Here is a 15,718-nt window from a genome sequence, read left to right as displayed (position 1 = left end):
AAGGAACACTAATATGAAAAATCCCTGACTTCTATAAGAGTGGCTGGGCATTGATAAGCAGAGCTAGAGAGAGGCTTAAGCTTGTCAGGACATAACAGAATAGCGTTTAAAAGACATTGCACACTGAACAGCATGAAGTGCTACTTTCCTGCTCCTATGGAAGAAAAAGCACAGGATGCTCCCTCAAGCAGGCAAGTACCTCACATGAGGACAAGGTTCCCAACCAGCTATCATGACCAACTGAGAGCCGTGTAAAGAATAAAAGAGAAGCAAAATAAATCAGTCACTCACACCAACCTACGAGGCTTATAAAACAGCAGCAAACACAACACCAAAACAGATAAGCTGACTCAAGCTATCTGAGCAGCTGGTCTAGAATTTAAATGGATAGACACTTCTCCCCCCCCGCCTTTTTTTTTTTTTCCCCTTTTTTAATGCTAGTCATCCTCAGAGGATTTTCTTAGCTTTGTTGCCCTTCTTGTTTCTAGGAAACAGAACTAGCTACTGGAAAAAAAAAAAAAAAAAAAAAGAAAACACAACAACAAAAAAAAATCAGAGAAGGGCAGGGAAAAAGCAAGAGGAAAAAAAAACTGAAAGAAAAGGAGAATGGAGCATCAGTCCTGCCACAAGAAGTAAAAAATTCAGTACATCTTTGTCCCCCTCACTCCTCCCATAAGACAGACTTTGTTACTCACTGTATAAACCTAACAGAGATCAAATTAAGCAACTTTGGGTTTATTTCACTTGCCAGCATAAGAACAGGCAAGTGTAGGCTGCAGTTGTAAGACCTTCAGAGAGGATGTAATTTTCTTTCCTATATTGTCTTACTTCCCAGGACCAACAGCCTTATATGAAATTGGTGGCCTAAAATACCTGGAGTACTCAGTGCTTTTAGCCTTTATGGCAGACATGGAGAAAAAGACTCCTATAACACAAGCATCCCACCAAAACAATACCATCAACACTTCCAGAGCGAAAGCCTCATTAGGGTCAAAGAAGAGAAAGGATAAAAGGTTCACACGCGTGAAAGAAAGAAAGTTCACAGTGAGAAGGAAAGAAAGTAATAATGTAACTCAGCTCTTTGGCACCACTGTGGAGTTGGAATGAGCTTGTGTTGCATTAGGAACTGCTCCTTTCAGGAGATTCAGAAATCATAATTAAAAAAAAAAATAATAATTTACTTTAGGCAAACCAGAGACAAGATTCTGCTCAAAGAGCGCCAAAGCTTCTCATGCACAAGTCCTCTTCCATGTACGCATTCATATGCCTGGTGTGGATGAAGTCAGGATGCCTGGGGCAACTGTTTTGATCTCAACCAAATGAACCTAGGTATGTTGAAAGTGTTCTTAGGAAAATACAGAGTTGTTACGTAAATTCAGCTTTTAGGGGTAGGACAGACTGGAGGAGCAAAGCATCTGCATGTCAGGATTGCAAAACCTCTGCAGATGAGCAGAGGGCTGAGGAAATCACTGAAGTACATGAAGCACAGACAAAGGTCACCAAGCTGCATGGACAGGTCATAAACCAACTGTCCATGAGCCATACCCAGCCTGCTATATCAGCCTCATGTACGAAGCTTCCCTGACCAATAAATTCAAACAAATAGAAAGAAAAATAAACAAAATGAAGCCCATGTACCAGAAATGCCAGAATTTGTGCAAATCAAGAGAAATTCACTGGAAATGAGAATGCAGGAGGAAAAAAAACCCAAAACTCAACAACAACAAACTGAACTTGCATCAACTTAGTATGGTCTGCGCAAGTACCCCTCTCATGTCTTGGCTCCTTAACTAATACTAGTTTTGTTAGAGATTGTCTTGACTACAGCAAATCACAACAACATCACAAAACAGGCCAGCCATGGCACAGAAGCAGAAAGTCATAAAAGCCACTAAACTGTTACAACACAGATCTGGTATACTCCATAGGTTTCTTGCCCAGGCCATGCGATGCTACCACCAACAAGTAAGAACAGGAATTCCCCTGTAAAGCCCTAAGGAGCCGCATAACCTTTTAATTACCCAAAAGAATCCCCAGGTGTCCTCATGCTTGATTAAATCCATGTTAGGCATGCACAAGCTCATCAGAGGACATTGCTATTAAGAAAACTAGTCTATCTTTAGCTGTGCAAGAGTCCAAAACATCTGTTTACTGCACTTGTATTCTTCTCTCTCTCCTTGCCCTCTTCAAGCACGAACATATTCACTGTCAGAAAAGATGTAGAGGAAAAGTTAACACACTCTGGAATATATTTTCCTGGCTCCAAAGAGTTCAAGCATAAAGGATGCTGTCAAGAGCAGATGTGGATCTCAAACTGTCTGCATGCCCACGGACAGAAAAAGACACAATGGGCAGAAATTAAAACACATGATATTCCATTTGAACACAAAGGAAAAATAAAAGAAAAAAACCAAACGCCCCGCTTCTTTGGGTTTTTTGGTTTTTTGTTACTATGAGAGTAGTCAAACACTGGAACATGCTGCCCAGAGAAGTTGTGGAGTCTTCATGTTTGGAGATATTCAAAAGCTGCCTGGCCATGGTCCTGGGCAACCTGCTCTAGGTGACTCTGCTTGAGCATGGGGGTTGGTCTAGATGATCTCAAGAGGTCCCTCACAACCACAATTCTGTGTACCAAGATATTGTCAGGATGGGCAAAAATTTCTAGCCAGTTTTACTTACCCCATCTCTCATTTTGGCCACAAACACAGAACCCTTAAGTATTGCTAGTCTTGTATGCTTGGAAAACATCATCTATAATTATTGTGGAAGTTTCTTTTTTCTAATTTCAGTTTTCATATTTTAAGAGTACATCTATGCAAAGCCACTTGGAGATACTGCCCTTCCTCTTCTCCTTTAGCTTGATGACCAGCAGAATAAACAAGCTGAGAGGAAGAGCCAAGCTCATATGGACTTCTGCAACCCAGCCAGATGGAGTATCCCCACAGTGCTACATTGGGCAGTGAAGGCTTCTCATGACACTGCTCTGTCTTCCCAATCTATTCCCACTACAGTATCGTATCTTTTCATCTAAGTCATAGATATACCCCATCTCAACAGCCACGCTTCCACTGGCAGAGTAAAATGTTTTTCCTCCCCAGCTTTTTCAAAATGCCATCCATTATGAGACCTCTATCTGCACCTCTCACAGTCCCTTTAAAACTGTTCAGGGGATACATTCTTTCAGACAAGTCGCATCCCACAGACCAGCAACTCTGACATGCTCTGCTCTTCCATGGACATGTGCCCTCTGGGTGACCTCTACCTTCAGCAAGATCAGGATCTGGCCCCAGAAATGTATGATTTTGCTAAACATGCAACTCACAAAGCCACCTCTCCAGCCCTCAGCAACCTCCCTCTAGTAGCTCTTTTGCTGTCCACCAAAGTCTCCTTCTGGATATCTCTATCTGGACTTAGAATACTGCGGCTGATGTGTTGCACCCCAGAGAATTCACATACAAGGGGCACTCAGCCTGAAATCTTTCTCCGCATTTGGATGAGGAACATGGCAAGTCATAAATTGCAGAGCATATACAAGAAGGCTTTTGTCAATTAATTGAAGCATCACCTGCTCCATTAGGTACTCACTGTCTTGAGAATCACATTGAGTTATGTGTAAGCTCACCACACTACAGAGCATAGTTAAAAAGTCCACAATGTATGTAATTCCCAGCTTACAGCAAGAGGAACGAGAGGGGTTCCATTAAAAGGGATCCCATTAAAACTTGACAGGTAAAATGCAATCCCTCTCTCTTGTAACAGTGCTGAGTCTCATCATTCTCTGGTGTTAAAAGACTAAAGAACAGTAAATAGCCTCCCGACAGAAGACCATAGTGGAAACATCCTCAATCTTTGTGTTGATGCACCAGTCCTGGTTTACCTTAGCTTTGAAGAATGTGGTTAGTGACTCACCCTGCCGGATAAGCAACGAGGCCAGTTCTGGGGTCGCAGGCTAATCCTCTGCCTCCCGACACAGTTATCCCCAACACCTTCTCCAAAGTCACCTAGTGCATATGAAAAAGAAAACAAGAAGTATTATGAAATATGAGTGCAGTTCAAATGGACCCATACACAGATGCTGATGGTCTGTTTCACAGTGGCACTGAGAAGAATCACAGCTCCTAGAAATTCACTGACGAGCATCCAGGTACAGAAGCAAACCTACTCAGTTTTCAACACAAGCACAGTAAAATAAAGTATTACAAAGACGGAGGATTGCAAGCAGCAGATAGTACTGGTGAGAAGCTGGGATGCATATTCACTGCCTACCGATTCCCATCCTCCCAGGAAGAGCAGCAAACTACTTTCTCCAGAGCTCTTTCCCCAAAAATCATTTCCAGGCTGTCCTGTTGTCTTTATCTCCATCATCCAGTGGCAGATGGTTCAGTCCCCTATTCCTAGGAGCTGAATAGTCAATTTTTCCCACAGTGCTTGAATTGGAAACCACATCCAGTGGACCAGGGCATCCCTCCCCAGCAATCTCAAGAGACAGAACAGCTTACATGACTGGGTTCACAAGCCCACACACCAGTGACCCATGCAAGAGACAGTAATCCAAAATGCTTGCTTCTTGCTTTCCCCCCGAGCAAAGACCTCAACTATTTTTAGGAAAAGAAATGCAACTGGAAGGGCTACTTCGAAGATACAAAGACTCATAGCCAGGCCTCTGTGGCAAGAAGCCAGGAAAAGCAAAAACAAAAGGGGAAGGGAGGGGGACAGACAGATATGACACAATATTTTGGGGAGCACTCCCTGGCAGAGAAAGCATCGGAATTTAGCAATTATCCCAAAGCAAAAGGCTGTAGTGGGATTACACTGCACAAAATCTGCTTTGTGGCATGAAAGGACTCAAACTCTGAGCACAAAACAGATCTCAGCCCTGGGGTTGTTTTGACCGACACAAAATTATTCTCTTTCCTTTACATTTGCACAGCTTGATTTATTATATATTTGATGCATACATTCCTCCTCAGCATTGCTGTCCCTGCCAAACTCATGGATTTTACTAGGTCACAGTCTTCTGGTTTTAATTATCATCATCTAAGTTATATTTGGTTAAGACCTTAAGGGCATGGACGCGGCATAAGAAGTTGCTATTGTAATAATTACTACTATCTTTAATAGCTGCCCTGAAGACGAACATCTTGTATTTATATCAACATGGTGCACAAAAAGCAGGGGCAGGGCAGGTTCCCCACGCCACCCTTACCACACAGCTTACCAGACCTGAGGCTGTAGGGTGAAGAAACAAGGTCTCACTGAGCTCATGGCCCAGGTTACTAGAGAAGGTGATAGAAATAATCCCACACAGAGAACCACCTTGCTTCAACAGGTAAAGCAATGCTGAGGTGCCACCATTTAAAGTGAGCCGTCCGTGCTTCAGCTAGTTCAAATTTGGCCTGCCTTCTAATCAGTGACATGGAAAATGGAAGATTTCATATCCCAGTCTCTGGAACAACTTGGTCTTTTTTCCCTTTTAGTAATGATACACCCCAGATACTTTGAAACCATATCAGAGAACACTAAATTGTCCCCTTCCCTTGCAAAATGAGCATCTCTGGAAACATGGCTTTTACGAAACTCCTCTGGATTTTTGTTAAGTATAAGAACATACAATTAAAAATGCATTTACAAATCCACCGGTAAAGAAAGGAAATAGTTTTGTTCCAACTTAGTGTTGGAACAAAAATGTTGGGGTGAGGGAGGCTAGGAGGATATCTACTCTTCCAGGCTCACTAACAATATTTCAAAACACATTTATTTTTAAAGCAGCCCCACAAATGCACAGAAAGAAGAACCCAAGGCTTCTACTGCTGAGATTCCAGCTCATATCAGCAGTTCCCAACCCATCAAACTGAAAGAGGTTTAAATTACTAGAGAAACCTAATTCTTGACAGCGAAGGAGGAAGTGGAAGAGACGTGCCATTCAAGTGCTCCAATCTAGATAAGGCACCAATTACTTGATGCTGTCAGCAAACATCAATTTAGCAAAGCTGTGCTTACGCTGCTCAGCGCAGGCTTTAGCTCAGGCTGGCTGTAATTGCAGCTATCTTAAAAGGCACTATTTGACCTTGGCTATGCAGCTATTCATCAGCAATTCAGCAACCTACTTTCACAGGTACATTTTTGCTCTTCGAGGATGTATATTCAGCCTCTCAGTGTGCAGTCTTACGCCACAGCTGAGCTGATCTTACAGCTGCCTGCTCTGGAGGGGACAGTTCCTTCCTCCCTCATCCCACTCATCCCAATGACACCCCCGCCACTTCCCTTGCACCAGTCCCGGCATAACAACTGCCTGCCCAGCAGGCCAAACCAGCAGCAAACCACGTCGGAGTTTTTGTTTTCAGGGAGCTCAAAGCCAGGGAAAAGAAATACGGTCCCCTTTCACTGGCAACTACATCAACCCAGTTGTACCTCCAAAACCCACACTGTACTTGGTGATGTGGAAAAATCTGTCCCCTCCTCATCTTTCAGAGGGAGAGGAACTGAACAAGAGCACTAACTGATTCATCTTGGTACTCTCACCCCACCAACAGCAAAATGTCACATTCTATCACTCTAGGGTCTGTAGAGGCCCCATGCTGCTCTGCCAACAGACTACTTATGGGAAGGCTAGGAGGTGGGAAGTCTACATTTCTCCTATGGTCAGCACACAGCTTGACACAAAAGGAGTAGCTCAGACTTTAGGTCCAATTATTCTACTGCCAGTGAGCATCTTCTGGACTCCAAAAGACCACTCGTTCCATTAGAAAAAGACAACAACTATCAAGGCCATACCACTGGTATTAATAGACCTAGTGCCACAGACTCATAACTAACTTTCTGAAAGACTCCCTCTCTTTTGTTCCTAGTCTTAGCTCTAAAACCTTCCTAGTGTAAAGCATCTGAAAGGCAACCCCATGAGCCTATCCAATGGATGCTCTTACAACACCTCCACATGATAATCCTTTAGTACGAAAAACAAGTTGCTTCCAAAAGGAGCACATGCAAATTTAAAATTTGGTCTTATCACACTTGTGAGCTCCACTCCCACACCCTGCCCAAAATACACTCTTATCCCCATGACCAACCTCCAGACTAGGTGACATAAGGGCAAGAGATAGTCAGTCACTTGCCACAAAACTTGACAGAAGAATGAAAAACACTTCAGAGAGAAAAACCAATAGCAGCAATACAGTATAAGTTGGATTCCTCCCAGCTTGTCAGCTAAAGCAAAGAAATTTATTAATATAGTTAATAATTTGGAAAGGAGTACACCAACTTTAACTTCCTAATCTGAAATTAAGATTTGTCCAGCAAAGGGCAAATTTGTTGATAGAGGTCTGCCATTATCCCACTTCTGAAGTTACAACTTACAACAAGGCAGGAACCCACTTCCTCATGTGGCAAGTGCAGTCTCCCAGTCCTACACAGCCATAACCACTGCCATTCACACAAATCCCCCAGGTGGTACTTCAGCACATTCCAATCAGAAATAAATTCCCTGACACACCTTTCCAAGTGTGATCTGGGCTAATCACAGGACCTGGAGAGTCCCACTGAAGATCTGAGACACCATGTTCATTACCAATAGCTCCCATGTTGGCCCAATTTGCTTCCCACAGTTGCCAGACATGCCACTGCTTGCTCAGGCCTTCACAAGCAATCAATGGGCCACCTCACCTCCCTCATCCAAGCCTGGAGACAACTGCAAGATTAAACCTGTCATTTTGTGCGCCTAAATTAGAGGCGCAGAGAGGAGGCCGCCTAGCCACATTTGTTACTTCATCTTGAGGCTTCTATTAATAGTATGTGGCACTTTCAGTCAAGGTTCTCTATGCGATTTGCAAGTGTTATTGAACTGTTCCATGCGCAATATGCTTCTGCAGCTCACTTTGCATTGCCACTATGCTACCTGTAACCACCCCATCTCCATTCCTTTAAGGTCAACTTTTCAAATTCGGAAGCACACTACACACTCTTAGGCACCAAACCCAGAATCAGCTGTGCAGCTAACACCTGTCTTGCAAAACCTGATATTCACCCATTTTACAGGCTCAAATCTAAATTTGGCTGCTCAGCTTTGCACAAACGTGTAAAGAATATTTTAGCCCCTAAACAGATCACTTACCCTTTTCCTTCCACATCAAATCCCAAGATCATCAGATAGTTCCCACACCTGGTAGGACCAGACCAGTAGAGTCCTGAATTGCAGGACTCAATGTACCAACAGGCATTCATGTCAGCCAGGCCTTCCCAGGGATTGGGCCTTGCTGCAGCCCAATCCCACCTGGAAGTCAAAGGGCACATCTGAGAGCAGCCCTTGCTTCCCTCAAGCATGGTCTCACACAGCACAAGGGGAAAGCCCACGCTTGCGTGACAAAGCCATGCCACCTCTGCCTTACTACCAAGGTGCAGACAATCCTTTCAGAAAGGCTGCTCTAAAACAGCCCCTGCCAGCCTTTTTGTCTTTTCAGGAAAGAAGATGCATGATCAGCTCCTGCCAGCTCTCAGAGAGTGAGTTTCATAATTGCATGAGCTCTTTCTGCTGTTTTGAGGAAGTTACCACAAGCAATTGTTTCCACATGCTAAAAGGACAACACAGAAATCCTTGAAGGATTAGCCCAACTTCACCCCCCTGCAAACACTCTCCTCCTCTCCTTCCCATCGTTTGCATTCCTTTGGGACCATCTACACTGCAAAGACGCAGAGGAGGCACAGGAGGCAAACACTGTGGCCCACACATCTAGGCAGCACACTGTTAGAAAGCAGTAGTAAACACACCCAGCGCAGCAATTTCCACCAAAATGGGTGCCAAAGGGGACAACCTAGTGACAGTCCTGCCTGACGTGAGCTCACAGGCGCTCTCCCTACAGCTGCACTGTTTTACTAATGAGCCACCGCTGCTGGGTAGGAGCTCCTGTATCTATGCCTGCTTGCCCGCCAGTAGACTTCTGCAGTCTGGCTTCAGCTTAAAGAAAGAGAGGAAAAGAAAATTTCAAGAGAAAGTAATTTTTAACACCAGGCATCCCTCAAAGAGATTCAACTATAGGCTGAATGATGCTGTTACTCAGCCTATCACCCTCCACAGGACAGCAAAAGACTAAGTAGGAGTTCAGTAGTATTTCAGCCCCCAGCCCCTCTTCTGCATACTCATATGCTCAAGAAATGAAGGAATTTTCTGACTTGATCACCTCACCTCCTGCCTTCTAATACAATCCACGTTCTCTTCTGAGCCAAAAAATTCATAATTCTCTACAAGATTTATTTAAGCATGGAAATAAAGAAGCAAAGCATTTGAGAGGATACACGCAACTCTCCAGAGCTCAAAAAGACCACTGAGGGGAGAAAACTGGTGTTACTGTACAGGGCTGCCCATATGTCCCAGTACCTATGGCACTAGGCAGGAGGCCACAGCCTGGCAAAACCATGTCCAACAAGCAGATGTGTCTGTTCCAGACTTCATGAGATTGGCCACCTTGGATCAGACACCAGTATCTATCCCTGGTTCCTGTTTCCTTTTGCAGCCGTAAGTGAAGGAGAAAAGTCAGGAAGAAGAGTATCATAAACAAATGTATGGATAAAGTTTAAGAGCAGGGAAAGCAAATTTTATTCTTTCTCACCTCCTGTCAATCTCCCACTCTCAAAATAGATATTCTCAGTTTTTAACCGTTCAGTAGAGTTCTCTACCATGAGCTTATCCACTAAGCATTGACAACATCTTTTGGCAAGGAACTCTACCAGTCTGGTACATGTTGCAAGAAGAACCATCTTTCATTGCTCGTTTTAAACCAAACTTCTGTTAGTATCATTTGATGTGCCCTAGTTCTTGTACAGAAAGAGACACTGAATAGCCAATCCCCACCCATCTTTAAGTGGCTCATGATTTTGTAAGGACCCCAAGTCATCTGTCTTCCAACTACAAGTGTCTTCACTTACTCAGTTTATGGCTCTCCTGAAAGCCATCTCAAATCTTTAATCAGCTCTGATGCTCTTCTGTGAGCCACCTTACAGGTACATTATATCCTTCCTGAGATGAAGAGGAAACACCAAGACCACATGCAGCTTTCAAGGTGTGGTCACAGCAAGTGTTTACAGAGCAGAATAATACAGTCTTATGTTTTGTTCTCCATTCTTTTTTCCCCACTAATACCTTACATTTGATCTGCCTTTTTGACATCTAAGATCATTTACAGACAGCAGCAAAAAGGTCACCCCGCTCAACAAAGTAATGGAAAGAACTCCTGCTGCTTTGCTCTCGGAAATTTATCCCCCATTCTCTCCTCTCTGCTCCCCTGTGGAAGGGAAATCCAATTCTTGAATCAACAGTTTGATTTCAACTTCCTCCTTCCTATCCTTATCTTTGTGAGCACTTATTCATGAATAAGGGCATCCTCAGAGGGAGTTCTTGCAGCACAACTATTCCATTCCACTCCAGAACAGCTGCTTCAATAAATGTCCACATCCAGACAAGTTCTATTTTAAAAGCTTTCCCATGGGCCTGTGTATAACACAGTTAACGTTCAAATCCATTTAATTAACTGGCAGCATCGAGTCAGCATGAAAAGACAACATCCATCAAAGTTCATCTATCATCCACTGCACAATGTGCCTGCCCTCATCCCTCTCTGTCTGAATGTGGGCATATTAATAATGTATGTGCAAAAGCACACGCTCCTGAGAAAGCAGTGGACACAGAAATCCCAGAGATACATAACCCATGAGGGTTACTTTGGAAAGCCTTTCCTAGCACATCAAGTAATCAGTTACCATCTCATCTGAGGAGTGGCTACACAATCATCTATTCTTTTGCCTTAAAAAAAAAAGGCTTTTACAGCTCGACTTGAGACCCCAATACTCTTCGGTCCTGGCAAGACACTGACACAGGGAGCTCCAAGAACCAGGCCCAAGTTTCACAACAGCGCTGTGGTTTTCATGTTTGTCTCCCTATATTCTGCTTCCAGAGTTTTCAGCACTGCTGAAACACACTCCAACGTGTTTTCCATGCTGCAACACAGCAAAGTCATATCAATGCACTCTGGCATCCAATACGTGAAAATGCATCGTAGCTGTACATTGTCAGCGTCAGCATTTAAGAAATAGCTGTCTATTTCTTACATAAGTGAAATTTGATACAGGGAGCCAAATCTCACAGCTGGCCCTGTTTGTACATCTCTCCTGCTGTCCCTGAGCCCCACCGCAAAAAAAGCACGTTTAACCTCCAGGGACCAGCACACACATTGTAGGCTCTAATCCACCGTCTGAACACACTGTCTGATCTCCTGTTACTGCTGCAGAAAAACAAAGGCTTGAAGTTTTACATTTAGCTCTGCTGTGCTTCGTTTGGCACATTAAACACAGAACACTTACTAGAATATACTATTCTACTTAAGGGGCTGTCAGCATTTCCACTGCAAAGCCTTCATTTCAGGGCTTTATAACACAGCTGTGAAATATTCATTTTGCACTTGAGCTTAACATGCAAAGGTCTGGCTTTGGCCCAGGTTCCTCTGCCTGTTTGTTTTTTCGGGAGTTGGGGTTTTTGTTGTTGGTCTGGCAGGGAGAAGGCTGAAGACGGGTGGATGGAATTAACTGCAGGAGATGTTTGACTTACAAGAGCACACAAACAACAAAACCACTCAGCTCCACAGTTGGTTTCTGTCCCTCACATATCCAATGTCTCCCCCTGATTTTGTATGTGCATGTAAAATATGCACAGGGGGGTTTTTTTGTGTTTTGTTTTGTTTTTTTTAGGAGTCTTTTCTATCCTCTCCCTCCTCTCTAGTCTGAGCCTTCCGTCCCTCAGCATCCAGTGCTACCAAAGAGTACCGTCTTGACAGGCCTGGAGACTGAAAATATTCCACCTGCAAAAGCAACAGTAGTAAGCTGAGCTCCAACACATGACGAATGCAGAATGTCTCTGCATTGGCAGAGCAGTCTCCATGTCCCTCGCAGTAAGTCTCACAAGCCTTGCTCACTGCCACCATAGCAGACTCATACCTATTGCCTAACTGACCCTCTAGGAACTGCTCCACCACCATCAAACTGGTTTTGTGCAATCCACTACACAGACTTGTTGCAACGTTTCAAGGTGTTTCCAGCCAATGCTCAATCTGAAGCACTATTCACGGGGTGAAAGGATTCAGAGCTATGTCTGACCACTGACCAAGCCCTCACATTTTAACGAATTTAACAAAAAAAAAAAACCAAACACCACACACCTGACCAGAACATCATCATCTGCAGCACACAGTTGCTAATTCTAGGCAATTTGATTTCAAGATAACCACTTCACGAACATCAGGGAACAATCTCCCACAACACAACTTATGAATGACGCACCTTGGCACAAGAGTGGCAAGGGTAGAAACTGACTTGCCCGAAGGTTTGAATCGCTGAGTTATGGGAAGCATTACATTACATTTGTAAACCTGCAAAAAAGCAGAGGTGGGATGGGGGAGGTGTTCTGATGGAAATGCTGAGCCTCAGCTCTAATGGCTCTGCCAGGTGTCACTACAACGGTTGTACAGTGGTGTGCAGGCATTAATTAAAGATGATCCAGGCAGTTGAGAGAACAGGGACCAAAACAGGGACAGAGGTGGAAGAAAGGGAACGTTAACAACCCAGGGTCCCTGCAGGCTGTCTTTCCACATGCGCCTGCACACAGCACGCATGCATTTGCCCATCTCTCCGCACAGCCTCTCTTGCCTGCTCTCCCCTCCTGGCCTCCCCACCATGCTGGCTGCTTTCAGTCCGATTCCAGCTGTCAGAACTGCATTCCTGACCCGTCAGCCCCAGCTGTCGGGGGCTACGTGCTGAATCTGCACTCTGCCTTCTTCTTCATGCACCTGGAGTAAGGCAGTCCCAGGGAGGCCATAAATACCATTGCATAGCCCTGGGGAAGTGGGTGGGAGGCTATTAAAAGCACCTCTACCAGGAATCGTAGAGAGGGAACTCAGAACTGACAGCAGCACACATCTGCAAGTGTCCCTGTGGCCTGCAATAGAGGATACAGAGGGTTAATTTCCTACCAGCTTCTGCAGCATGACCTAGCCACCATTAAATAATTACCTTCTGTTTCTTCACTTAACACCAGACTGATCCCCCAAGTTTCTCTTCCCCACCCCCACACCAAGGTCCAATTTCTTCTGAAATACTGCAGGGATAAGGAGAGGCACATGTAACCTTATCAACCCTAGCTAATGTCATGGCAAGCAGCAACTTCCCCTCCTTCTCCCATTCAGCCATCATCCTCACCGTAAAAGCAGCCCCAACTCAGACTTTCATGAGATTTCACAAAACCTTCAGAATATCTGGGCTTCAGAGATACAAATGTGGTAAAGTGACAAGGGCTGGAATGTGTGTAAAAGGTCCACCTTTGTTAGTGTTGTGATGACAGATGCTATTTTGACTCTGGTGTAGGGAATTCTTTTTGTTGATGTAAGCAAAGTTTGTGAAGATTGCATGATGAATGTATACTTTAAAAAACAAAAAGCAACATCAAACAGGCTACAGGTTTGCTGGCACATAAAGAGTCAATCCTGATTTATTCCAGACTAAGCATCTGCACATGGAGTCAATTGGACCAGCTCCATGGGCAGGCAAGCCCTATGGGACACAACTGAGAGATGCATCCTGTGTGGGCAGGCTTCAAAGAAGCCATTCCTTGAGGTCTCGGGACCTGGATCGTGTAGGATCGCTTCTTCTCAAGGAACAGATTTTTCCAATTTGCAAGTGTGCATTACTTTTTCATAAGGAAAAAGGGCCAGCAAGATACCAGACTTTACATAGGGGGTGATTTTGCCCTCCCACATAGGCAATTTGTCCGGTGATTTTTTTCTTCATAGTAGAAAAAGGAACCAATTCACTTTCCCGTGCACAGAGTAAGAGTACTAGGTACAAGTGAGGATTTGCAACACTCCCCCATCAGTCTGTCCCAACAGTGCAAAGGAAGCAACTTCTGACTTTCTGGCAGCGTTATACATTGGTCTCCTCCAAATCCATGCACAGGGCCTGAATATAGGCAAAGAAAGTGCTTCAGTGAAATGTAGTAAAAAAAAAAAGTAAATATAGCTCCCTTGGGCAGCGTTTCAGTTACTCATATAAGGGTTTGAAATCAAGCAGGAACAAGCGGTTCTCGCAGTGTAAGGGTCACTGTTTATCATCATTAATCATCACTTCCCAGATAGGAAAGGCTCTTTCCCCTGTTTCACCCAGACTTTAGCACTCAAGAAAAGCGAGAGACGAGAACAAGGAAAAGAGCCAAACAGGGATGTGGGCAAGGGCTGGCAAGGCTGCTCCCGCTGTAGTTCTGCCAAAGTCCTTCCCCACAGCCCCGGTGCCGAGTCAGGCCTGCTCCTAAATAAAAACGGACAACAGTTAAAAGCCCACAGTTTCATGTCAGAGACGGGCATCCACTCCAAGGAAACTGTGGCAGCTCCACATAACTCCTGTCTCCGGAGAACTCAAACACATGGGCTGTAACACGGTGTTTCTAACACTGATACTGCCATGGCGAGGAGCTCCATCCTAAATCACCTCCTGCTGAACTCCATAAACAACACAAACTTTCAAACTAAACTTGGACATGGGGAAGATACACTGAAAGAGAGGGTGCAGAAAGCCTTCCCCACAATTAACTCTGCCCAGGGGAGCCAGAGAAGGAAAGCTACATCTAAGCGCTTCAAGAAAAGCACCACATTACAATTCCCTTCCCCAACTTCCTTCATTTCTTCTCACCGGTGCTTATTTTTGGTATAAACAGATCAGTGCGCTGTTTGTCTGAGGCTTGGGGGGGAACTTGGTGGTGAACCTTGAGAACAGGAGTAGCAACACACAAGCTAGAGCTATGCAGGGTGAAGAAAAACCTTTTAATCAGCCTGCCTGAGGTGATGCTCATAATTAATTTGTGATTTTTTTATTTACATATAATGCCCCATGCCACATCAGTCTATTTTTATCCTTCACCACTGATTTGCACAATAGTTCTGTCCTAAAAGTCATCAACTGCCACTTCTAAATCGCAAGTCTAGATCTCATCTGTACCTATCCAGCCCTCATTACCATGAAGGCAAAAATGCAGGTCTTTTGGAGAAAGGGACAGCTGTTAAGTAGTGTATTTATGTCCCCAGGAAAGATTTAAAGAGACTCTCTGTATGCAAAAGCCTCACCTTTTTATGCCCAGATTCCTTACACAGAGCAGATATCTGTCCCCTCCACAGGAGGTCAGAGAGCTCACCTCTCCTGGTGCCTCAAGGCTCCTGCGCTAACACCTGAACTAGACACCTTGTCCTCCCACACATGCATCTCCCTAAGACGCAGTGATGCTATGGGGGAAAGTACATACTCGCATCCTCAGGGGATTAGAAAATGGTCTTGTTGTAAGCTGATTTAAATTATATTTAAAAAAAAACCACTTAACACCAATTTAAAAGATGCTAAGATTGCAATAAATACAACAGGAGGGACAGAGCAAGTATGCAGCATTTATCACACAAATAACATCCTTACAGAAAGAGGCAGGTGGTAAAGAGACTAGCATTCATTCTTCCCCTAAATATTGTCTGGACTATTTATTATTTGTTTCACAGTACTTGCAAGAAGTCCCAACAAACATGAAGGCCGCCAGTGCTTACACCAGGTAGGAAGATGTACTCTCCCACAGCTTGCAATCTATAACCAGATATTAGAGGACTGGATGGCAAAAAAAACCAAAACAAAACAAACAAAAAAAACAAACAGC

General features: G+C 44.2%; 1 protein-coding gene across 3 annotated transcripts in view; it reads right to left on the bottom strand.

Annotated features, from left to right (window-relative positions):
• Positions 1-15,718, bottom strand: part of MAPKBP1 (mitogen-activated protein kinase binding protein 1) — a 100,861-nt gene that overhangs the window by 65,953 nt on the left and 19,190 nt on the right. For all 3 annotated transcript variants that reach the window (XM_074584635.1, XM_074584636.1, XM_074584638.1), the window contains exon 3: positions 3,910-4,001. In XM_074584635.1, coding sequence (XP_074440736.1) covers positions 3,910-4,001 — 92 coding nt within the window. The remainder of the gene's footprint in view (positions 1-3,909; positions 4,002-15,718) is intronic.

This window comes from Larus michahellis, chromosome 4 (genome assembly GCF_964199755.1).
Source record: "Larus michahellis chromosome 4, bLarMic1.1, whole genome shotgun sequence".
In the NCBI taxonomy this organism is placed as follows: domain Eukaryota; kingdom Metazoa; phylum Chordata; class Aves; order Charadriiformes; family Laridae; genus Larus; species Larus michahellis.
The sequence above is the reverse complement of the archived record's forward strand: the minus strand, read 5'-3'. Positions and strand labels throughout refer to the sequence as shown.